The sequence below is a fragment of the Anastrepha ludens genome, chromosome 2, assembly GCF_028408465.1.
Source record: "Anastrepha ludens isolate Willacy chromosome 2, idAnaLude1.1, whole genome shotgun sequence".
NCBI lineage: Eukaryota > Metazoa > Arthropoda > Insecta > Diptera > Tephritidae > Anastrepha > Anastrepha ludens.
The window spans coordinates 130,899,622-130,925,005 of NC_071498.1; the positions used below are offsets into that span (position 1 = coordinate 130,899,622).

At 37.9% G+C, this 25,384-nt stretch overlaps 1 protein-coding gene across 5 annotated transcripts in view; it reads left to right on the forward strand.

Moving 5' to 3' along the window:
- The window catches only part of LOC128855342 (uncharacterized), a 114,672-nt gene that overhangs the window by 19,094 nt on the left and 70,194 nt on the right, over positions 1 to 25,384 (forward strand). For 3 of the 5 annotated variants that reach the window (XM_054090186.1, XM_054090188.1, XM_054090190.1), the window contains exon 2: positions 14,483 to 15,438. The exons of 1 other annotated variant lie outside the window; for it this stretch is intronic. In XM_054090186.1, the coding sequence (XP_053946161.1) occupies positions 15,165 to 15,438 (274 nt within the window). In that variant the 5' untranslated portion in view covers positions 14,483 to 15,164. The remainder of the gene's footprint in view (positions 1 to 14,482; positions 15,439 to 25,384) is intronic. One more of the 5 variants, XM_054090187.1, reaches the window with a different exon arrangement.

Below are 25,384 nucleotides of genomic sequence, written 5' to 3' on the forward strand. Positions count from 1 at the left end.
ATAATTTAATCGGATTTTGGGAATTTTCGATGGCAACATTGGCGAAAAATGACAGTTACTATCTATTGTGAATGGAAAATAATCTAACTTTAAAATAGAAGATCAAAAAATACGAAATTACATTACAGTTTGAAATTACATGAATCGATTTGATATTACGGAACAGTTTGCGAAATTGCAATTTAAGATTTTTTAAATAAATAATTATTTCTTAGTATCAGTATTCAGTATCAGTTTAGTATGCAGTTTGAGAAATCGTAATTTAAGATTTGCTTTTAAATAAAGAAATATTCTTTAGTACAAGGCAGGTAATATCCATATTTCTTGTCCGGAGTCCACCTTTTACTGACAAAAGTATCCAATAAAAAAATCAGCTGTTCACTAAACCGCGTAACAACCGTCTGTTACAGTACAATTTTAATCAGAATTAACTGCGCCGGTAATTCCGACAGTGCAATAACAGTCCATTCTAGCCACGAGTAAGGCAAAGCTTAATTTTTGAATTTTCACAATACATTTTATATTTTGTTGTAATATGAGAAATGCTGTTCTTATGTTACACTGTATACGAGCAGCGTCATTCCCCTTCTCCAGTCTTGCTGTTATGTACGAGTATACGAGCAGCATCATTCCCCTTCCCCAGTCTTGCTGTTATGTGGCGTGATGAAGAAAAATTCACTTTCATCTACATTTCGCGCTACATATTACTCTATAAATATGCACCTATGTGCTAAAATAAATATGTATGAGAAGTATTCTATGTGCATGTAGTGCTCGCATATATGTACATATTATTCATAGGTATATGTACTTGTGTGTACAGCTAGCATTTCATTTAGCAAGTATCTTCTGTAAGACACTTGATATGCGCAAAGCAAAGTGCTGCCTTTTGTTGCTGTTACCAAATGTTTTGTTACGAATAAAGTGACTGCGCGAATTTGGCATTGGATCAGTTGCTATATACACATACATACATACATATGTACATACATATGTGAATGCTATATATGCTCGCTCTACTGTATATGCTTACCTGTCTATCTATAATACTTGTAGATGTGGGCGATAGCGTGACTGCAGTGCGGTGTCGGGAGTTTCATTGTAAAACTAGTTTGTGTTGAATTTATTTATTTCTAGTGGAGTGTAGGTATGTAAGTATGTAAACACATATTTATATGCACATACATAATTGTAGTCGTAAAGAATGGAGAGGGGCACCAAAACTCCTACTGTGCGATGCTATATGTGCCGTGCCTTCTTAATTCACTTTTCCACAAGCAGTTAACTCGAAAGGTAAACAAATGCGCTGGTTTAAAATCCCATATAAAAATATAAAGTTTGATACAAAATATTATAATACACTTACTCATACATATGTATATGTATATGTATGTATAAGTTATTTTTCACAATCCATGGGAATATGCGTAGAAAAAGTGACTGTTGAATAGCTTTTGCTGGCACACGAATGCGCATTTTCTTGATTTTTTCCACCACAGGAATCTGCACAGATTTTCACTTTTACTAAAATAACTGCAGTACCCACTAAGCCAACTTGTTTTTCTTATTTTATTTTATGCATTTTTTTCCTTTTTTCGTTTCGTTTTTTGTGGCATGGCATTTTTTCTTGCAACTGTGTTGTATTTATTTATTTATTCTTTTTTTTTTATTAAACATGTGAATGTGCAATTCTTGCTTGTCGGCGAAATCTTTGCATTGCCTCAAGTGCAAATCTCGGAAATCCGCTAAAGAATGCGGTCGCACCGGTATTGGCTGGGCGCACGTCTGCTGCCACTAAGTTGACATGAATACGTTGAGCTCTGGGGTACAGAGGCGCGTGCGTGCATTAAATAAAAAATGGAAAATAAAATAAAAGTGCAGACACTTAAGCCAAACAAAAGCATAACGATTTTCCCTTTTTTTATATTAGCATTACAGGTACATACACATACATAGATGTACATATACATACATACATAACATGCAATGCATGCTGCTCCTGCTCATTTCGGCTTTTCTCCGCTTTACAGAATTATCATTCCTATACAATTTTTAGCCCATTCATTCATTCATTTGCATGCATGTGTGTGTGTGTTGCAAGCGCATATTAACCATTTTAAATATATGTGCATACATACATGCACATATGGACACGTATACAGATGCCACAAATGGCACGATCATGGCGTGAAGGGTTTCTTCTTGGGAAGCTTGGGAAGTGCTTCAGTGTGGTTCATGCCTGCTGCATTGCTTAGCTCATTATACGAGTTACGTGTAAGTGGCGAATGCATAAAGTGAAGCTGTAAGTTGAAGGAGTGTGAAAAAAATCTTATTAAAAAAATAAAAAAAAAAAATAAATAAAAAAAAATAAAAATAAGTAAAAATTAAAAAATAGGTTTGAAAAATAAAAAAATATGTTAAAAACATTGAAAAAATATAAAAAAAGTAAATAAGTAAATAAAAAAAAAAAAAAAAATAATTTTTATAAAAAAATAAAATAAATAAGTGAAGAATGAAAAATAAAAGTGTGCGGGCATATCTTCGTTTATAGCTTAAAGGGCACAAAGAAAAAAAAAACAAAAAGGTTTGAGAAATGCAGCAGTACCGGGCTGTGCCAGCGCAATTAAGAGCTGCTGATTATTTTTAATAGGTCTGTTGAGGTGCATTAAGCTAACAAAACACTTCTTGAAACTCAATAAATTAACCATCAAATTAATAGGAGTTCTTTGGTAGTCGTTTTGGGGAGGAACAAAACGTGAAACTTTCATATTTTTATTTATTCAATTAATAGTCTAAAAAATACAGTATTTCTTGCAGACTATGAAAACAGATTAATGCTAAATTTTAAATTAATCAAAGTAAAATTAAACTAAGAATAACTTATTTCAATTTTAATGAGTGAAAGAAAAAGATAACACTTCTTAAAACTTACAGAGGAATATTATTAGATAATACTAAGAATTTAGTTCAACAATTCGTTTAGTAACAATTTGAAGTGGTTCTTTGAGGAAGAAAAATCTAGGCCAGTATCATTTGAAAGTAGATGGGCTGCCAGTTGCGGTCTCAGGGTCAACTCTGACAAAACGGAGTTGATGCTATTCACCACAAAATACAAGCCTCCACCTTTTAAGCTCCCAAGACAACAGTGTCTTACTCTTTCATCGGAAGTCAAGTATCTTGGTGTAATACTTAACCCCAAGCTCCACTGGAAGCTGCACATAGAAAATCGAGTTAAGAAGGCTAATATAGCCTTCTACGCCTGTAAATCTATGTTCGGCAAAAAATGGGGTCTCAACCCACGTGTCGTACTTTGGATGTACAACTTAGTGATTCTGCCAATTTTAACATATGGTTCCCTAGTTTAGTGGGTAGCTCTTGAGAAGGGCTACAACACCACTAAACTAGAGAGAGTGCAGAGAACTGCATGTGTGAGCATCACTGGTGCGTGTAGAACATGTCCCACTGCTGCGCTCAACGTTATTCTGCACTTACTTCCTGTGGATCTGCAGGTTAAATCCATTGCTGCTCAGAGTGCTATTAGGTTGAAGGAAATTGGCCTTTGAAGACAACTTCCTGTAGGACATAGTAGCATCTTGAAGCAGATCTCCCCTTCCTGCTCTGTTATTCGCAATGACCTCTCCATCCGCAAACTGTGCTTTGAGGGTTGTGCTAGGGCTATCTCTCCGAGCAGGCAAGATTGGAAAGAGGGGAGAGTTGTTGCGGATATAGATGCCTCTGTCTTCACTGACGGATCCAAAATGGAGTCTGGAGTGGGAGCGGGGGTTTACTCTAAATCAGCCAGCATTTCGGTCTCCTTTAAACTGCCGGAAACAAGCAGCCTTTTTTAAGCAGAGGTCTTCGCGATTATTAATATTTTTTCCGATAGTCAAGCTGCGATCAAGGCCCTGTCGTCGCCGTATTGTAGTTCTCTTCTGGTGAACTCCTGTAAGGAAGAGCTCAAACGTCTCGAACGTGCAGAAAACATTTCCATTATCTGGGTTCCTGGGCACAGGAATATAGAGGGAAATGAAATTGCCGATGAGCTTGCCAGGAAGGGGTCGGCAGAACCGATCCAGCTGTCTTCTTCTCAGACATCGGTGTCCTCTTGGCCGTCGTTAAGGGGAAACTACACAATTTCTTTCTAAAAAAAGCGCAAGACAGATGGAAACAGAACGCTTAAGGTGATGGCCATTCAATTTCCAAACTCATTGCGGTGTTCACTGGTCACTGGGTGATCGGTACTCATGCGGAGAAGCTTGGAATTCCGTACAAACCCTATTCTAGAAGCTGTGGGGATCCTGCAGAGAAAGATACTGTGGAACATTTTCTCTGCAAATGTCAGGCTCTGGCGGCTAGGCGCTTGAGATACCATAACGTGCCCTATGGGGATGACTTGAAGAAATTCTCCAGCCTAGATCCTTTTTCCCTCCTCCACTACATTAACAGCACTGGATGGCTGTAGACGGGGTTAAATCTTTTCACAGGTAGTGGTCCACATTATGGTATCAAAACGGCACGTAAGTGCTACTTGAAGTGTACCTGGGGTACTCTTGCCATCTTACCTATCTACTTATGATTTGAAGGCGAATTGAATTCTCCCAGAGTTCTAAAAATCGAAGCATTGGAAGCATAATTAGTTTTTACCATCCCTAACCAGAAAAATATCATGATTCCGTAAACTTCTCTGAGGAATATTAAAATTAATTTTCTCGAGTAGCAATGGGGAGTCAATAACCCTAATTATTAAATCGAAAAGGAAAGTAATAGAGAGAATAGTCCTTCTAATATCTAGTGATTTTAGATTTATGAGCAAGCACCGACTTTTATAGGATGGAATTGGATCAGTGAAATTTAAAGAACGCAAAGCAAAACGCAAAAAAGCTTGCTGGACATGTTCAAGCCTACTAATAGGACAAGCATAATATTCCAACTTCGAACGCACCAGAGACGTATATATAAAGTCCGAAGTAAAACGTCGAATAAATGCAAGTGCGGAATAAGACTTTGAAATTGTGTAATATAAATGTCTTTGAAAAGAGAATTTAGAATCAAATACGACACCAAGATCAATAATTTCACTTCACAACAACGTTATCTAAATCAGATTGAATGTTTAAAGAGCATTGCCTGGCGGCCGAAGCGATTTGGTTTGGCCGTTGTTTTTGGCTTGTGGCCGGGCGCACCATACGATCGTTTACGCTTGGGATCGGACAAATACACCCATTTTCCATCACCCGTAACGATTCGATGCAAAAAATAATTCCTATTGAACCGGGAGAAAATCATTTCACAGAAAGTAAAGGAATTGGGATTTAATTTAATGTCCGATTCGAACTTAAGAGTATAATGTCACCTTAAATTTCTATCCAAAGATTTAAATTCTCTAGAGAAATGTATATATTTATCTATATAGAGTGAGAAAACTTTAACTTTTTGAATTACTTACTTCTCAAATTTTAAGTTTTCCCAGTTGCTTGGTATGCCACGGTACTTTATAACTAGTCTTTTTTATCACAGGTGTATTATTTTTGAAAATATCATACTAAAATATATCCCAATCTAAAATATCAACATCTAAATTAATTATATTAAAATCAAAGTTTCCAAATTAAAAATTAGTAGTCACATTACCAGGATTCAAGTCATTAAACTCATACAATTCTATATGAAGGATAAGTGGTACATGATGCAGACCAAGTGTAGACAGAGGGTCTACGCATTATAGTAAAGAAAAACTATTTGAGAAATAATTTATCGGAACCAGTTAAGAACTTAAGAATTTGTCAATCAAATAAGTTTCGGATGTACCACTAACATTTCTGGACATAAACTAGACCATTCAATATTGTTCAGATTGAAGTCGCCAAGAACACAAAAGTTTCCATTATTTTAGGTAAGAGCTAAAGCGTTATCCACATGTGTACTTTATACAGTGTATCAATACTTGACGGAGGAATATATGACGCACAAATCAAAATATTTGAAGCACCATTCACAGAGATGCACAGCTGATCCAGGAGTGTATCATTGTTCTTCAGAGCTACTAGTGAGGAGCGGTACTTTTGAAACAAATTTTATATTTTATAAAATTTTTTTAAAATTTTTCATTTCACTTCTTGCAAACTTCTAAAATTATCTCATACGAACTTTGCAATTTCATGATGTCTCGACCGTAAGTGGTTTGAGTAGGACAAGCCAAAGAATGCGAATGGATGTCTTTATTTTTTTAACTTACCAGTACATAGCTAATAACCGAGGGTCATTGGAAAAGTCCACGCAAAGTCAGAGAAATGGCACTACTGGCGCGTATCGCGGTTATGTTTAGTTAGTGGCATCGTTTCTAAAAACACACTCACCAAGTTTCACCCAGATCGGTATATTCACTTAGTCTTGCCATCAATTCTGTGATATTTAACTCTGTAGCTTACGATCCCAGAAGCAGAAAACGTGATCTGCTATAATTCTTAATATTTCGTGTCTGGGGAAATGTAATCGTTCCCCAACCTCTAAGCTCGCACAGTCAATATCTCTCGTAAAACCACAATCCACAGATTGCGACCACCGCCTACTAATTTCACTAGCAGACAATGATAAGTAGCAATTTCGGCCTGCACCATCACTTAAAACTACAAACTGCAACAAAACGGCGTGCAGCAATAAACACCGCCGTGTGGCGTTTCGAATAACCCACCAGAGCCAGCATTGATACCCTTTAATTTCAAAGTTTACTCTTTACGCTCGAACTTTCGCGCGCCGCTATTAAATTACAATACTAACAAAAGTAGATAATCATGGACCCGGAAGATGTGGCTCACATACATACATACACATAATTGCATACTAAAATCTCACCTTTCCCATCCGTTGTTTTGTTTTTCTAATTTGTATTTTTATTTTATTTTTTATTTCATTTTCGCTTTTGCAACATAAAATTAACTTAAACGCCTTGAACTCGCATTAAGTCGAGTAATCGTTTAAATACTTAATTCGTAGTGACGTTGCTACTTTCATTTAAAATTACAACTACAATTAAAAAAATCCTAACAACGCTCACCTTCGGCCATTTTTGTTTTAAATTAATCGGCTCAAGAACTCGTTGATGGACATTTGGACTGACATGTGTATATACTATATGTGTGTATGTATGCATGTGTGTCCATACGCATTTGTTTAAAATTGCACACTCGCACTCCAAGCTGTACTACATTTTTGCTTTATATCTACGATTGTAAATAAATCTATTCACTCGTGTTTCAGGAGCTGTCTGCCATCTATGGTTGTTTGCCTATTGTCATGGTATTGGACGGACGTGTCTTGCATGGCAATTTGTTTGTTGCCGCTGGGTCCGCACTTGTTAAGGTTTATTGAACCTTTCTTCGCTGCTGTTCTTTTCGAGTCTTCCTCAAAACGAGTACTCACATTTAATTTAGCTGAGTTTGTAATTTGTTTATAGGGCGTCAATAAGCTTCTAGCATTACATTTGTTTACGTTTGGTCGCCGGCAGGTGTTGGTCGCCTCATTCACTGCTAGAATAAACAAAACCTGAGCGAAACACTTAATCGACCACCGATCCATTGCATATCGCGTTTGACGTAATGAAAATCTTGTGTATACTCGTATGTATGTGTGCATGATATGAATACTAATATAAATACATACATATTTATGTATATTCAGGTGCAGTATAAAGTTCTGAAAAAGTTCGACCGTCGTAGGCGAGGGAGTTTGTGCATGACTACCAGTCGGTGAGTTCGAGTTCGAATTCCATTTCCTGAAAATTATAAAAAAACAAAGCTCTTTCAAAAGGTGGTTGCCAAAAACAGAAACAAAAAAATGTTTTTTTAAATAACAAACAAAAGTTTATTTTTAAATAAAAAAAAAGTCTTCGAAAGTGGTATTTGTTTTTTTTTTTAATAAAGAAAAGTGCGTGTAGCGTAGTACACATAACAGAAGTGAAACTTTCAAAGGGAGAGACCCGAGAGAGAATGAGAGAGAGAAGAGAGAGAGAGAAGAGAGAGAGAGAAGAGAGAGAGAGAAGAGAGAGAGAGAGAAAAAGAATATATATCTATCAGGTCGGTCCATAAGTTCGCGCGTTTTTTAAAGGTGGTTTTAAAATTAATAAAAAAGATGTTTAAAGTATTTATTAATCAATAATATATTTTCCTTCATTATTTGCAATGTCTTCCCAACGTTTAGGCAAATTTTTAATTCCCGGCTCAAAAAATTTTTTGTCCTTGGAGCCAAAATACGCTTCGATATCCATTTTTAAAGCTTCTTTTGAGGAGTAGTTCTTGTTACTCATATGGGATTGAAGTCCACGGAAAAGGTGATAAGCACAAGGTGCAATATCCGGAGAGTATGGTGGATGCGGCATTAGCTCCCATCCGAGCTCGTTCAGCTTGCCTAATGTTTGCCTTGCGGTATGAGGTCTTGCGTTGTCGTGGTGCAACAAAACTTTGCGTCTATTCACTAAAGACGGTCGATTTTTTTAAGAAGTTTATAATAAAAAATACCGTTCATATCCCACCAAATAGACAGGAGAATCTTCTTGGGGTGAAGGCCATCTCTAGGGGTCGGTTCTGGTGTTTCATCTTTATCTAACCATGAGCGTTTGCGAATAGGATTATTGTAGAGGATCAATTTTTCAGCACCAGTAACGATACGGTTCAAAAACCTTTAATTTTCAGGCCGTTGCAGCAGCTGAGAACACACATTCACTCTCTGCTGAAGGTCGGCGACGGAAAGTCTATGCGGAACCCATTTTCCCAGCTTTGAAACCTTTCCCAACTGAACCAGGTGCCTGTGAACTGTTCCATGCGATGAATTTAACCTCTGAGCTATCATATCGACTGTCAAATTTGGCTCAGCTTCCACGAGTGCGGGCAAGGCGTCGGAGTTAAAGACTTCAGGACGACCAGCGCGCGGAGCATCCTCCATGTCGCAGTTACCACTTCGGAATTTTGAAAACCACTTTTGCGCGGTCCTTACACTCACGGTATCCTCTCCGTGGACAGTGTTTATTTCTACAGCAGCAGTTGTGGTACTTTTACCACTTTTATAAAAAAAATACAAAATATGCCTCATATACGCGTTCGAAGACTCCATTTTATTTTTTAACAACACGTGCTTCTATCCGCGATTAAAACCACTTGTTGAATGCACAATATATCAAAGAAAATGGTAATAGTTCTGTTATATTCCGCAAATAATTTTTGGTATGCAAAAATTGTACAAAAGTGAAATTATGAGTAAAATACGCTCGAACTTATGGACTGCACACAACATTTGCAGAAAAAAATTTACAAAAAACGGAAAAGGGTCGACCGGTATAGGTAAACTTCGGACACAAACCGCGGCAACATCGCGCACTACTCCGAGTGTTTATCACCCGCACAAACGCATCCATTCCAGGACCGCAGCAACGGCACAAATTACCGCAAGGCAATACCAATAAAACCGACGCCGGAATGGATAGCACTTTATAGTATGCATAAACACTAAAAGTAGGCACCAAAACAAAAACGCCAAAAAATTGGGACCAGAAAACGTCCCAAACAGTAGGCCCAAATGAAATATAATGCCAAAAAGTAGGCACCAAAAATATATTTCCTACAAGTTTGCACCAACAAACAAGCGCCAAACAGTAGGCAGTGTTATTTCTCACTAGAAATTAGCAACCACAAGGAAAAACTTAGGAAAAATAGCCTTATGTGTATTTAAGATATATACTCGTATAAGGTATAGCTCTCTCTCTCCTTTTCCTCCACGTTATATCTTTTTTCTCTCTCGCGTAACGAAAATGCCCAAAACATTGCATGGCCTTGAAATTTTACTCTCCATTCTCTCTCGCCCATCGACGTCTAAGAAGTTTCACTTCGAAAAAAATAAATAAAATCTACTGTTCTATGAAATCTCTTTGGAAAGTGGTTTGTGTGAGCAGCCTTTTAAGCGTTGTAGGCGTCTGCGTTTCTGCTTGACTAACATTCATCTGGTACCGGAATTCGATTTTTCAAACATCGGTCCTCTCTCCGCAATCAATGACAAACCTGCACTATGAAAAAGATCCTCATAAAAAACCATCTGTCTTTCGGAGGCAGCATACCACTCTAAGACCACTCATTGAGCTTTGTTACTTTAAAATTCATTCAATGCGTTATACAACTGCATACCCAGAAAAATTCTAAAAATGCTCTCTGAAAAGTTAAAAGTTTTAATGAAATGTTTAAAATTTTTGTACAAAGTTTGAGACTTTGCGTTATATGGTTTTTGTTGTAGGAGGCTAGGTTAGGTTATGGCAGTTGTCCACTATGGAATACAATCAGACTTTCAAGCTTAAAGCAGCAATAAAAGCTACATAGCTAAAATATAAAAATAAGCCTAAGATTTCTATTTCTAAAAAATTAAAAATCTTTGATGGGTGCTCAAGATCGATTATGTTTTAATGGTGCACAGGTTTGGGGTGTTGAAAAATATGAGTCAGTAGAGAGAAGGCCTCCTCTGCGTTGCAAAGATCAGGTGGAGAAGGACTTGGCTTTACTTGGTGTGTCCAACTGGCTTCGATCAAAATCGCGTAAGCCAATCAAGAAGAGAGACTTTTGCGTTTCTTGATTAAAAAACTTGTCTTTTTGTGTGTAAACACGCCGAATTACAATCAACATTGAAGCTTATTTGCTGCCGCAATATTTGCTCTCAGAGCTTATATGTATTACGTTTGGCGCTGTTTTTCTCTGCCACATGACAGACTTCCCCATATCCTTGCTAAAGAGACTGTGCGCCTTGGTGTACACTGGGTTAAAAAATAGAAATATTTATCGCAAACTATGAATACGGAGCCTCTAAATGTTTTTTCTTCTGCTTCCTTGAGGACATATATTCCGCAGTTTATAGAAAAACTAAATGTAAAAGAATTCCTACTATTTTTAAACCCAGCCAAAAAATGTACACCTCGCGATTTGTATCCAGGTCTATCACTTACAAACATCAACTACTTCAGTGACGACTTGTCTGTCTATGCTATAAGCTTGATCGCTCGGTAAGGGGAGGGCGGTAGGGGCAGGAGGGTGATTTTGAACAGTAGTGCTAATGAAACTCTTCACAAACTCTTATCTAGCTGCCTCAAGTACAGGGAGTTTATTCTTAATGAATTCTCGTAATCTGCTTGTTACTTGTTGTGTATCTACTGATTAATTTATGCCTTTATATGTTTATTTAAATTTTCATTTGGATTAGTACTTTTTTTTAAGTAATGTTGAAGAACAATAAAAAAATAAAAACAAAAAAAACTAAATATGTGCCAAAATAATCTGTTTATTTATTATACCCCTGACTGACAACTTATGTTATAGTCGCACGTTCTGTTATTTATTATTATGCCATTGTAACTATTTGAATATGAAATATAGAACATGAAACAACAACAACATTGAGGCTGATAGCCCTTTGTAATGCGACGTGGGGCTTCTTCTAAAACAGTGTGAACTTTTCAAAAATTGTAGAAGATCCCTGATTTCCGTAGCACTCATTAAAAAAATGTCTACCTAGAATAGTAAACCTACGACTGTATAGAGCAGCACAATCAAGGATGATAGATTACTAAGGCCTCTTCTTTTCGCCAAGAGTTTGTGCGGTATACCAGTCTAATGAGCTATAGCCATACTCGCTAGCGGCGAAACTTGCTCGATAAGTTTGTTGTTGCTTTCGCATGCTAATTTTTCGTCAAGTTAATCGAGCATAGAGATGTGGGGAAATTGCGAATAAAATAGGCCTTATGTTTGGCCAATAACTATGGTGAAAAACAAACACGAATTCTGCACGATCATTTCACATGTATTCACACACTCGTCCACACGATTGTTTGTCAAATTCGCTAAGGGTCGACTAACGGTCTAATATTGGATACAGTTTGTTACAACTTTTCACCATGCTGCACAATTATACAGAACGTCTTTTCTTTCTCTTCTTTAGACAGCTTTTGCAGATCCCATGTGTTTTCAAATCCATCTTGTGAGCCTCTCTGTCTATTAGGCACTTTGAACGAAAATCAGTGTGCTAAGACTATGCTTATTTTGGCATAGCAGACAGTCTGTGCGTTTAGCATTGAGAGTCGGCCACAATTGTCGGGTGATTATCCAGTTGAGTTCATTCCGCCATCTTTCATTCGCTGCTCTTACACTTTTCTAAAAAATAAGTAGCATACAAGCCTGTAAGAGTATGTCTATGTTATTATCTGCGTACTCATTAGTCAATTTGGTGCCAAGTCTCGCTAGGCTCAATGGCCAGGAACCCATGTTAACTTTGAGTGAAATCAATCAGCCATCTCGTTGAGAGATGTGCGCCATTTCATGGCTACCTTAGAGATTGTCGATTGCTTTATGAGGGTTTTTTAAATATTTTTTTAGTTTTTGTTATATTGTACAATAGTAAAAACTGTATTTTTATTAAAAAAAAGTGGTGTACTTGTAATTTTGTAACGGGGTGTATATAAGAAGACAGAAAAAATCAAGTATCGGACAGTGATTGAGATTTTATTTTTGGAAGGTTTACAAGCAAAGAAAATTTATGAACGAATGTTGAAAGTGTATAGGGACTATTCGCCATCAATTAGTACAGCAGAAAGATGGATTGCTGAACTCAAACGTGGTTGTCGTAAAAGCCTTGAAGATGATCCACGTCAAGGACGTTCAAAAACAGCAGCATCCCAATTACGTTCTAAATAAAACAGCTGGTTAACTTCTACCTATCCAGAATTGACCTCGATATACTAAACATATGTCCAGCATATGAAAGCACTCTGCACGATACTACTCATCTTTTCACATGTCGCAACAAACCCATTCATCTAACACGGCACACATCTGTCGAAACAGCAAGTTTCCTGCGCCTACCCTAACATGAGCTAGACGAAGACGACCGGTAATCTATACTGACAGGGTATAGTATGCTGCTGCAATAACAACAACAACACCAGAAATCGTAGAAAAAATTCAGGGTATCGTATTGCGAAAACGTTGAGTGACTGAAAGAGATTTGATAGAAGGCCTAGGCTTCTCTTTGAGCAATGGAAGCAATTTTCTGACTGAAATATTGGAAGGATTCGAAAGGATTAAGTGGATTTTCTGCGAAGATTCAGCGCTATGGATGAGACTTGGGTCTATCACCATGCTCCTAAATCAAAACAAGTGGCTGAAGAGTAGTGTGAACTTGGTTCTTCGGCTCTGAAACGAGTTCGTGCCCAGAAATCGGCCAAGAAGGTGTTAGAATCGGTTTTATCGGGGTACGAAACGAACTTTGTTTGTGGATTACTTGCAAACTGGTAAACCAATAAATTCTGAATATTATTGTAACCTCAAAGCCTAACTGAAGGAAAAAAATCGTGAAAAAAGGCTCAGTTTGCAAACGAAAAAAGTTATTTTTCATAAGGAGTATTCGAGCATTTGCCACAAAAGCATTTGGGCAATGGCTAAAATCTATGAATTAAATTTCGAAGTGTTGGATGACTCACTATATTCACCAGTCTTGGCCCCTAACGACTTCCATCTGTTTCCAGACTTAAAAAAATCATGCATGGAAAGCGTTTTTCGTCAAATGACGAGGGTATAACAGCTGTGGAAGCGTTTTCGTATTTTGTAGCCCTTCCAGCTTCTCTCTACAGGTATGGAATTCATAAATTGGAGTCTGGTCGGAAGAAGTGTATTGATGTTGAGGGATTTATTTTTGTCAGGACAACTAGCAAGTGCAGCACTCAGACACAATTAAGTCCATTGTACTACACGGATTCCTTTTGATTTTTTTTAAATCTATCCGATCTCCGAAGAAATCTGAGTAGATCTTGTGAGGGCAAGAAGCCAAGGTGGTCGCTTATTAACACATCAGTGTCCAATACCTCAAACCTGATTCGAGCGAAGGCGGGGCAGACGCACAGGAAGTGGTCCGCCGTCTCATCCTCCTCTTCACAACCTGGCCAGAGTACACTGCCTGAGATGCTTCCTTTTCCATGTGCTTCGCCCAAAAAGTCGCACGTCATCAGTCCAACCAGCTGTCTGCAGTCCCTTCTGCTTAATGGCAGGAGGATTTGTGACAGTCGGTCTGCAGCCTCTCTCAGCCTGCCAAGCTCGCTTGTGGGTTGTAGTTACCCATTTGCTAACCGTGACTTTGATGGCTGCAGAAGGGAGTAGCAGAACGGGCTCTGACCCAAAGAAGTTGGCTCGGTCCTGGAGCCATCCGTGAAAATGTGAAAACAGTGTTTGCCGAGTTATACTGCATAATAAAGATTATTTCAAACCACAAAATTGTGTTTGTACTCTCGAACCGCAAAAATTACTGAACAACCTAGTATATACATATGTATATATACCTTGTTATCCCATAAATACATATTTTTCAACAAAGACCGTTACTCAAACTTTTCTTCGTGTTGCCCAAAACATTGCTATATTTTTCATCATTTGTTTTTCTACTAAAATTTTTCATGCATTAATTTCAGGGTAAACATCAAATTAAAGTGGAAAGTGAAATTTGTTTATTGAAAGGTAAAAAACAATAAACTAAGAAAATTTTATGCCAAAATCATAAACGACCAGTCATAAAAAAAAATTATAGAGTATACAAATGCTACAGTAACGACAACGGTAAAATCAACACTGGTAACAACTGTAACAGCTGTCAAAACGTTTGCAACGCTGAACCTGTGAAAAAACAGCACCAACAACAACAATCAAGCGCTATTTGAGCGCGCAATTCGAATGGCCGCTGCAACGCCATAAAACAAGCAAAGCAACAACATAAAAGGTTAACTAATAACTAATTACAACAAAAAATAAAAAGTGCAACAAATTAAAGGTAATGTTACTCTACAGCTGCAACTCGCCACGGTTCCAACTTTGTTTCGTTCGTCTATAAACTCTTTTGCCAACTTTGGGCTAACAATTTTTTCCTGGTCTTTGCTACCGCCAAAGGCGCAATCAACTAGGAGCTCAAGCAATTGCCAGTGAGGGCAACACTTTGTAAAAATAAGGGTGTTGAACGTTGCCGTTCAACAACACAACACAACGCAACTCATAACAAATAACAAACAACAGCAAGCAGCAACTGCGGATAGCAAATAACACACTACGCCTGCCTGCCTGCCTCGTTGAGAGCGCGCCAACGCGCAAGTAATAACAACAATGACAACAACAATACAAGCTGACATCAATACAAACACCACAACCGCCAACGAAGTTGCTGGTCACGTTGCAACCGCCAGCGGCACTGGCACCGACACCGGCAACATTGCTGGTGCTGATGTTGACAATGGCCTGGGCTCACCGCTGACACCGTCCCATAGAAACTCGAATAGTCACACAAACAACACCAATCATTTCTACAGCAATTCATCGAATTCAAATTCAAATATTGGCAATAATGGCAGCACTACAGCAACAAATAACAATCAGCGTGGTAAGTACTTATAGTTATGTAGTTATGCCCACATCTACACACAAAGTTGCATAGTTGCATATTTTTGTAAGTAGAGACATTTTCAATTTGCTTACGGCCATTTGAAGTTAATAGCAGCAATTTCGTTAAATACCCTTCGGTGAGAGTGACTATCTTGGCATGCGGGTTGTAATGCTTGATATTTGGTCCGAAGCTCAACATTTCTTTAGTTTCTGGCAGTGCAGTTATTCAATTAGAAATTGTAAGAAAAGCAATAAAGCCTTCGGGAAAATGGCAGAAAAATTCTTAAAATACAGTGTATCGTAAAATAGCTGCTGTCGTATGTAGGGATAGATGGAAAAGCGTGCAAACGATTGCAGAAATACAGTGGCCCAATAAAGAACTCGGACACCCAAGTGATATGGCTTTAAAGCAAAAAATATTTATTAAAATGCAAATCTAATGCGTTCATGTGTCATATTTATTTTCGTTCTTCAAAAAACATAAACAAAATTCAACTCATTCGTACATAGAAAATACAAGCATAAATACTTAGCCAAATACATGACAAAAAAGAACTCGGACATTTACAGTGACTCACAGCTTATTTGTTGCAGGTAATACTTTTTTAGAAAAAAAGAAAATGACTCGATGTTTATTAAATTTAATAAAAAAAATGTATACGACTTGTAAAGAGATATGTATGTACTGTTTACCACTGCAGAAACAATAACTAAAACAAAGCTTGCTGAAAACATATACAGGGTTTGATTGAAAAGTAATGAGCCCTATTTTTTTAAGCAGTTTTATGAAACCTTTTGGCTTATACAACTAATATTCTTCAAAATAGGACCCTTGAGCGTCAATACACCGCTGGTAGCGGGAAAACATTTGTTAAACTCATCCGCCGGAATTGCGTTCAATTCGGCTGTCACAGTTCTTTGGATTGCCTCGATAGAGTCGAAACGCCTCCCCTTCAGCTTTCTTTTCAGGCGCGGGAACAAGAAGAAGTCCGGAGGGGACAGGTCTAGGCTGTAGGGAGGGTGGGGAAGCACCGGAACCCCCATCGCATCTTGACGAACCCGGTTTACATCATCCAGATCGCTGTTCGTCTTCGACGCCCTCCCGGCCTTCCTTGAACGACTTGTGCCACCGTTTTACCTGGACACTGGACAGAGATTGGTCTCCGTAAACCTCCTTGAGTAGCCCAATGGTTTCGGTACTCATTTTGTTTAGCTTTACGCAAAATTTGGTCGAGTAACGTTGCTCCAACGATCGCTGCATTTTCGCCACTGCAAAATCCTAACACACTTTTAAAACAACTTTCACGCGCGGAGCGATGTTGACTGTACCGCTGTTGCCAGCGAACTGGGACCGGTTTCTAGTGGAAGGGGAAGGTCCAACGATCCTTTTCCCCCACCAGCCGATTCGGTTGATCGCTTGACAGACGCTCCTCGAGGGAAGGCTCATTACTTTTCAATCAAACCCTGTAGAAACAAATATTTAGTTTTCTCATCAAAATATGCTTACAGCTTAAATGATGCAGTGTATTTTATATTTTCTCTGAGAATGCAATAACGGTGAAAGACGGGAAGACGTTATTCGTCACTATAAAGAGGGCAAAAGCTAACGAAAAATTGCAGAAATTGTTGCTATTTTGCTATTAGGCTTCCTTAACTGTCTAGCATATTATAGAAAGGTTTCGCCAGAAAACACGATAGAAGATAAGGCCAGATCTGCGCCAAATAAAATATTTAATGATGCAGATAAGAGGTGGATTGTTCGCAAAGTTAAAGAAAACCCCGATTAAGCGCTCCAAAATTAACGAAGAAGTCGAAGTCGGACTGCCCGAAATAAGCCGTTGATTAATGCTCGTAACAGAAAACAAAGAATAGAGTTTTGCAGACAACATTTGAACAAAAACATTTCCTTCTGGAAGTCCGTTGTTTTTGCAAAAAGATAATTTGGCGCGGATAAAATGGGCGTTAGGGATTCGTTTAGGTTTTACCAAGACAACGATCCCACGCATACGTCTGGTATTGTAAAAACTTGGCTTATCTGGAACTGTCCACATGTAGTACCGACACCTGCACAGAGTCCAGATCTCAACGTTATTGAGAATTTGTGTCCAGTGCTGGAAAATAAAGTAAGAAACCATAATATTTCTAATGCTACTGATCTGAAACGGGCACTACAGGAAGAATGGGATAAAATGAGTTCTTTCTACAGTAAAACTTGTAGATTTAATGAATTCTCGTTTAAAAGCTGTTCTCAATCAGAAGGGATACCCTACTAAGTATTAGCCAAAATCATGAAATCGAGATATTAATGTATTTATGTTTTATGCATCATTTAAGCTGTGATCTCAAAACTGTAACTGAATTACTTTAATTTGCAATATCTTTCTTATAAAGAAAAATTATTTTTTTATTTTTTGTTATTAAATAAAACATTTTATTTAACAATAAAAAAATATAAGATTTTATTTGGCTGCATCAAAAAGCTGTGACTTACTGTATATTCAGTGGGAATATTATCTCCATAAATGAACCTGCATATTGCCCTGCAAGGTCTATTCACTTTATGTCTCTGCACAATTTTTTGCAAATCTGATTTTAACATATCAATTCGCTCGATGGTTATTCTCGCTTTTGCATGGATTTAAAATTATTAACCTATTTTAAATGCTTGAAAATTAGTCAAAAACTACTGTTTCCAATTGATTTACCTCTTATGCCCATCATCAAAGTGTGAAATTAAAAAAGTCTTCAGTATTTTGCGTCTTTACTTTTTTGTTTGAATTTTTAACCCTAAACCTATGAAAAATACCTTTTAGAATACTAAATCGTCATGGTGAAAAGAGTTTTAGAGGTGTACTATCTAGCAGACCGTTATTCGGTTCTGAGCGAATTTGACAGATATGCCGACGTCATTCGTTTTATGTTTCACTAAGCTAAAACTAAATTTTGTGAAAAACAAAACGAATGACGTAGAGTCCAAAGTTCCCTCAATTTTTTTTTCACCATACCTAACGAGCAAACCTGCTTAATGGCCCTAAAATAGTACATAGCAGAATAAAAATGCCATACAAATAAGAACAAACCCAGCAAACTATTAAACTGGCCATTTGATAAGCTGCTACAACAACAACTGCTCATTAGGGTGGAAGTTATATTTCATTTGCTCATATTACCCCTCCCACATAGTAGATAAGATCAAAGCATTAGCCTTAACCTCTACACCCCTTCTATGAATTTTTCAGTGCTTGTCGAAGTAATGAAGTGCATTTTCGTGTGAAGAGCCAATATATTTTCTTATGTCACTTTTGAAAGCATGGACGCACAATTTTGGTAGTGCCAGATGAAGTGGTCCTCCTTTTGATATTCGAAATTCAAATGCAATACAAATAACCGAGACCCGCACTAAAAGTTTAATGCAATAACCACTAGTCCTATTTGAAAGTGCATAAATATAAGTACATTTACACATACAGTTGCGGACATACAAATACGGACACTTATGAAATTGCCACTTTCGTTTAATTACAATACTTTTCTACATGCGAATGTTTTGATTATTTTATTCTGTGTTCCTTACTAAGTTAATTCAATATAAAATAATGATTTTTTAGTGTTCCTTTTTCTGACAAATCATTTTTTACTTGGAGAAAATTAAAAAAAAATTCGTGTATTTTGGCATTGGCAGGGCAGGACGCATTAGCGTCTTTAAGTGCATGGCTTTTTATCTGTGAATAGTTTCGTCTGACGTTCGTTTGTTTTCGTCTAATGTTCGTCTGAGCCAGATTACAAAGACCATAATAGAGCATCATTCGTTCACCAGCCTGGCTTAGGGTGTGTTTATGCAGGAGGTAAGAGCGCAGAGAGTAGTGTCTAACTGTAGAACAGCGAATTTTATTTGTTGTGGTGCTTATAGGAGCTGCAATAAAAGTGTAAATCTCAGTGCGATTTTAGTGTGAAGGGGAAGCAAGTCGAAAAAATTAGTGATACCGAAGACGAGACGTTGTTGCTGTCTTCAAGCGCAATTTATCAATTTGTTAAAAATACAGAGGGCCCCTTGGACAAATTTTTTGCACAGCCTATTAATGAAGATAGCCAGAAATTCGGTGAGTTTCTTAATCTGTACGAGACTTTAATTAATTAACCGCAGCATTTTAGAATGTGTGCGAATTAAAATCGAGTCGACTGATTGCATTTTATTTAAAAATGTACGGAAAACTTCACAAAGGACTGTACTTCACAAAGGACTGTACTTCGCAAAGGACTATACTTCACAGTAGACTCATTTCACATAAAAAACGATTGATAGTAACCATAAAGCAAGCTGTAAGTTCTTCATTTGAAAATAATTATAAATTTGGTAGTTAAAGGTAGCGAAATTCAAAAATATATATACATTTATATATTTCATTTTAGTTGCGCCCTATTTTTTTAAGTTTTATTTTATAATTTTTGCATCATTGAAGTCTGAAACGCCTACTCTGCATTTGGGCTGCACTTAGCAAGACATGAATAAACTGCTCTGGTTCTGCATCATTTTCAACATTAGAAAGTGTGGCAGACCAAAAAAATTAGGAGCCTACTTAAATTATCCAAACTCTGTATTAAAGAAAAAGCATAAAATAAACTCTCCATGCTAACACTGGGTATCACTACAGTGAGTTACAAATGCGTTCATACAATGATTTTTACAAATATTCAGAATGTTTTTTAAGCTGCATTTTCTACAGATGGTCGTGCGCATTTTTTCATGTAAAAGATGGAAAAAAGTACAAAGAAAATGATGACCACTTTGAACTTGCAATTTATTATTCAAATTTTTATTAAGAAATTTAAAATTTTAATTAAAATTTGAGATTATTTACAAATTCTGTACAAAGTTTGAAGCTTTGAATAAAATTCTACTTATAAAAACTCGGGGTTCATGTCCATCGGAGCGAAGAAAATCGTTGACTGAAATTTTTAGTCTTTGTTCACAGCTCTGCTCCATTTTAAATACACTTGGGGGATACCCACGATGGGGAGAATAGAAAAAGCGGCCAAGAATAATAGAATTGGTGTCCCGCATAGAGGCGTAACGTCACTCTGGTGCAGTTGCTTGAAGGAAATGTGAAAATGCGAACAAAAAAGCCAAGAAGAATATTATTCTGAACTCAGTGAATTTGACTAAATCAGCTGGTTTGCTGACGACATAATTGCACACTTGTGTTCATTTTATTGTTGTATTGTTTTTCATTTTTATTGTTGCATTGTTTCTCATTTTTATTGTTATTGGCTAGCGCATTTGTCGTATTATGGCGTTCTCTTTCTTGTTTGTCCAATTGTTGCGTTACAGTCAGAAATACTTGCACATACTGCGGCAATCTTGTAATCCATCATTCATGCGCGATACCCCTTTACAATTTCAACTATTATTATACAAATTATTGTAACTGTTCCAACATAAACCCACCTTAGCAATAAATACATACACACGTCGCTTTGGCACTTATTGACGCTCTTCTCACATTTTCTCATCATATACTATTAGAACATCAATAATTGGATTTGAACTCATCTGAGAGCATAATTTTTGGTGTTGGTTTGCTAGTCTCTGTTTTTGTTGTTTAAAGTAGATTGCTGGCACATTGTACAGAATGCAGAGGACGACATCAGAACGTTAATTGGCTCTCAGCGATTTTGAAGGAGTCACCTGATTCGGTTACCTCGTGGGAGTTGTGACGGTGCTTTGTTTACGAAAAAACTGAGATTTTACTGGTGATATACGAAAAAAATTAAAGCAATTTTCGTTCATGCTACTTAGTTGCTTGCTTGGCTTCGTTAACTGTAAAAAATTAATAGAACAATACTGAATTATATGAAATGAGATCAAATGACAGCTTTGCTTGAAGCGCTTGATGTACGGCGAAGTTTTTATATATATTTATATATATGTAATTGGCGCGTGCACGCTTTTTGGGTGTTTGGCCGATTCTCGTCGTCCCATTTGTGGCATGCGTCTTGATGTTGTTCCACAAATGGAGGGATTTACAGTTTTAAGCCGAACGGTAGATATTTTTTATGAGGAGCTCCTTCATGGCAGAAATATTTTTTTTCTTTACTCTCTTTTCGGTGTTTCACCGAGATTCGAACCTACGTTCTCTCTGAATTCCGAATGGTAGTCACGCACCAACCCATTTGGCTATGACGGCCGCTCAAATAGCTCAATGTTCTACTGGCAGCGCTTTTGACTTAGGAATTGAATACCCCTGTCTTTCATTTTGATTTGGTTTAGCGTCGTTTGTCAATTTTATGTTGCAGTCATAGGGGAAGCTTAGCCGAAGACGAAGATAAAGACAATTCGTTACTGCTAGCAGCTCAGAGCCAGAGTAGTCAAACAAAATTTTAAGTGCACTCTGTAGTTGGAGTAGCAGTAAAGAACTTGGAATCGGGCGGAGCCCTACTTGCGATATTATTTATGTGTACGAATTTTAGCAGGTAGACGAGTGATAATGCGAAAACAACAAAAGACTGAAACTTTTGAAAATACAGCCTTGCGAATATGGTTGACATCTCTGTTTCCTTTTTCTTTTTACGAAATATCTGATTGTTATGACAGCGTCAAAAGCACCCATTTGGCTATAGAAGTTTTCAAAGCCAAGCAAAATCAGTTCAGCCAGCACAGCTAGACTGCATGCGGTCAACACCTGAAGTTACTCTCACAATTTTGCTTTGGATCTCCTCCAAACCTGGCAATATATCATCTTTGGATTGCTGGCAGGACACCACGTAACTAAAATTAAAAATGACAGAGTAATTCTGAATGTGACGTAAAAATAAATAAACAATAAATAGAATACCGTTGTAGGGAAATTCGCAATTTATTCGTGTGTGGTTTGTAAAGGGGTTTTCAATTGGCGCGGGTCGATTTTGGCGCCCTGTGGCAGCCATTTTGTTTTGGTGACATCTGTCAAATCTTTTGTTTATTATTCAGTTGTTTATGCCAAATCATCATGACAAGTTACACGATTGAACAGCACGTTCAAATGATAAAACTTTATTATCCAATGAGTGTTCATTAACGCAAACGTTGCGCGCATTGCGCCCATTTTTCGGTAGACGTGGTGGCCCTTCAAAGTCGACTCTTCAACGTTGGGTGGCCAAATTTGAGACGACCGGGTCAGTAAACAATCAGCCAACACCCGTACGTTCAAGGAACGCAAGATGAGCCGAGAACATTGCCGCGGTCCGTGAAAGTGTACAGCAGAACCCGAGGCAGTCTATTCCTCGCCGTGCACAAGAACTTGGCCTTTCGCAGACTTCAACTTGGCGAATTTTGCGACGGGACTTGGGCCTACACCCGTACAAGATCCAACTAACCCAGGAGCTCAAAGTTGATGACCATAGACAACGCCCTTTGTTCGCTGACTGGGCTTCGAATCGTTTGAAAGAGAACCCCAGTTTTGGGCGAAAAATCATCTTTAGTGACGAGGCGCATTTTTGGATGAATGGCTGTGTTAACCAACAAAATTGCCGTATATGGGACAACATCAATCCACACGAGGTTCACCAGGTGATAATGCATCCTCAAAAAGTTACCGTTTGGTGTGGATTTCGGGCCGGCGGCGTCATTGGTCCGTACTTTTTTGAAAACGATGTTGGTGAGGCGGTCACCGTCAACAGCGAGCGCTACACAACGATGATAACCAATTTCTTATGACCCATATTGAACCATATGGACCTAGACGACATGTGGTTCCAGCAGGACGGCGCTACGTGCCACACAGCAAACGCCACATTCTCAACCCGTTCTTATTGAAAAACCCTTTATAATTTGCTCTTCTTGCATTTTGGTACGCATTCTCACATTTCTCTCAAGCAATTGCATTTTTTTTTGGCATTTTGAATAATTTTTGTTTGTTTGTTGTTTTCAGTTTGTTAATTGAAAATACGCAGAATATGTACATTTCTGTCGAAAACTGGCTTAGCCACTGAATCTTAAGCCTGCCAGACCTTGTAATATTTTAGTTATAGCCTATCCTGATTTTCTGCACGCCACTGTATGTGCAACTGCATGCATTCGACTGTAAGTAACTACCCGCGCTTGGCATTCACAGCTCGCAATCAAATACCACTTGTAACAGCAATAAATATGCAAATGTGCCATTCTCTACAACTGTATGTAGGTATATAAATTAGTAAATTACGGGTGGTATGCGCTTAAATGTGCTCGTGTGCGTCCAGATGTGAACGTATTGGTCCGGTGCACACGGCCATGGCCAGTGCACATACACCGCCGCCAATTTTTATGGTTGAATCAGCAGTGGCACAGTGAGAAAGACAAAGTGGCGTGCGTGGATTTTGTAGCCACTTTGTGGCGACACCGCTTCAACAAAGTCGTTATGGGCATGCAACGTTAAACGTCCATATGTATGTAAGTGGGTACAACAGCATATAGCCGCACAACCACTAACACAATAACAACAACTCTTACGCTTAGAAATGCAACACACACAACAACGCCAACCTCCATTCCATATTCAACGCTCGTTCACGTTCTAGGCCATTAATGCAAGAACAAGCAACGATACCGGGTTTCTATAAACTCCCATTTCACACGACTTCTCTCGCAGCTAGAACTTGCAGCAAAATATTGCACACTTGCCGCGGCGTCATCACAAGGCAGCGATGCATATCTGCAACAGCGCGCTCGCAAAGCAAGTGAATGGCTGCACTGCTAGCTAATAGAGGCTACAGCCCGATGTCCGCTTTGTACTCGTCTGGTATACTTAAGTGGTAGCTGACAATGTGTGGCTGAATAAATGTGAATATTAAAATGTGTCTTTGAGTGAGGATACTCTTCACCACCGGCATTGATGATGGCGGGCGATAGTGTTTGCAATAAAGTTGACGTTGATGGCTGAAGTTGATGGCGTGGAAGAAAAAGAAGGAGAAGAAGAAGCCGATGTCTGTGCTCGTGCTGATGTTGCTGTTGATGAAGATGGTGTTGTTGCCACTCTTATAACCATCACTTTTGCCGGGTGCAACTGCGTTGAGTGCCACTCACTTTTTTGCGTCTCCAAGTGCTTCAAATGATTTTTTTTTTTAATTTTTCATTTTTATTTTCAGTTATGTATTACTACTTTTTTCAATCATTTCATTTTTTCTATTGCTTTCTACAGCGTCAAACAATCTTGGCTGTAATCTTTGCGTGCTTGTGCACGCCTAAATAGCGTCAAGTTAACAACAATTAACGTATTTTTTTCCTCATATATCAATTTCGATTTTCTCTTTTCGCTCGCACAGTCCATGTTTGAGTGTTTGCACCCCATATGGGGTATTGCAGCCAAAATAATAGAAATATACACATACATACGCACACACGTGTAGATACATATATTAAAAACCGCTGGCTTAAAACATTAATCAAACGCTTGTTGTGCGAAATGTGTAGTTGAGGAGCTACCAATTTCATGCCGGATTGCTGTCAGTTAAAATTTAATGAAAATAAATACACATTAAATTAAAACATAGCGATAATATTTCGATTTTATTACAGAAATTACAACAACAAAAATTGCTAGCCCGCGTTTGTAAAGCAATGTGGAGAAATGCATTCGTTGCGGAAATTAAAGCAGTAACAATAAATTGGATTTTCTCGAAATTAAAACTCGTATCCTTCTCTTCTTCTTACGTGGCACAAGCGTATTTCGATTTCAGTCAAGGCACATTCAACAGGCATTATCAGTAGAGCAGCTGATTTCATTTGTTTCTATTTATTTGGTCTCTAAATTTCAAAATAAATAATAATAACAAGTGTCTCACTCTTTGCGAAAATGCGTCATGTATTCCAGCCTAGCGCAAAAAAAACGCTCTAAGCTTGGTTCTTCTACTGCATTCCTTGGTTTTTCAAGTACCCTTGCTTTCAATTTCCATCCAAACATGAACAAACGACGGGTCCTTCCGAAGAA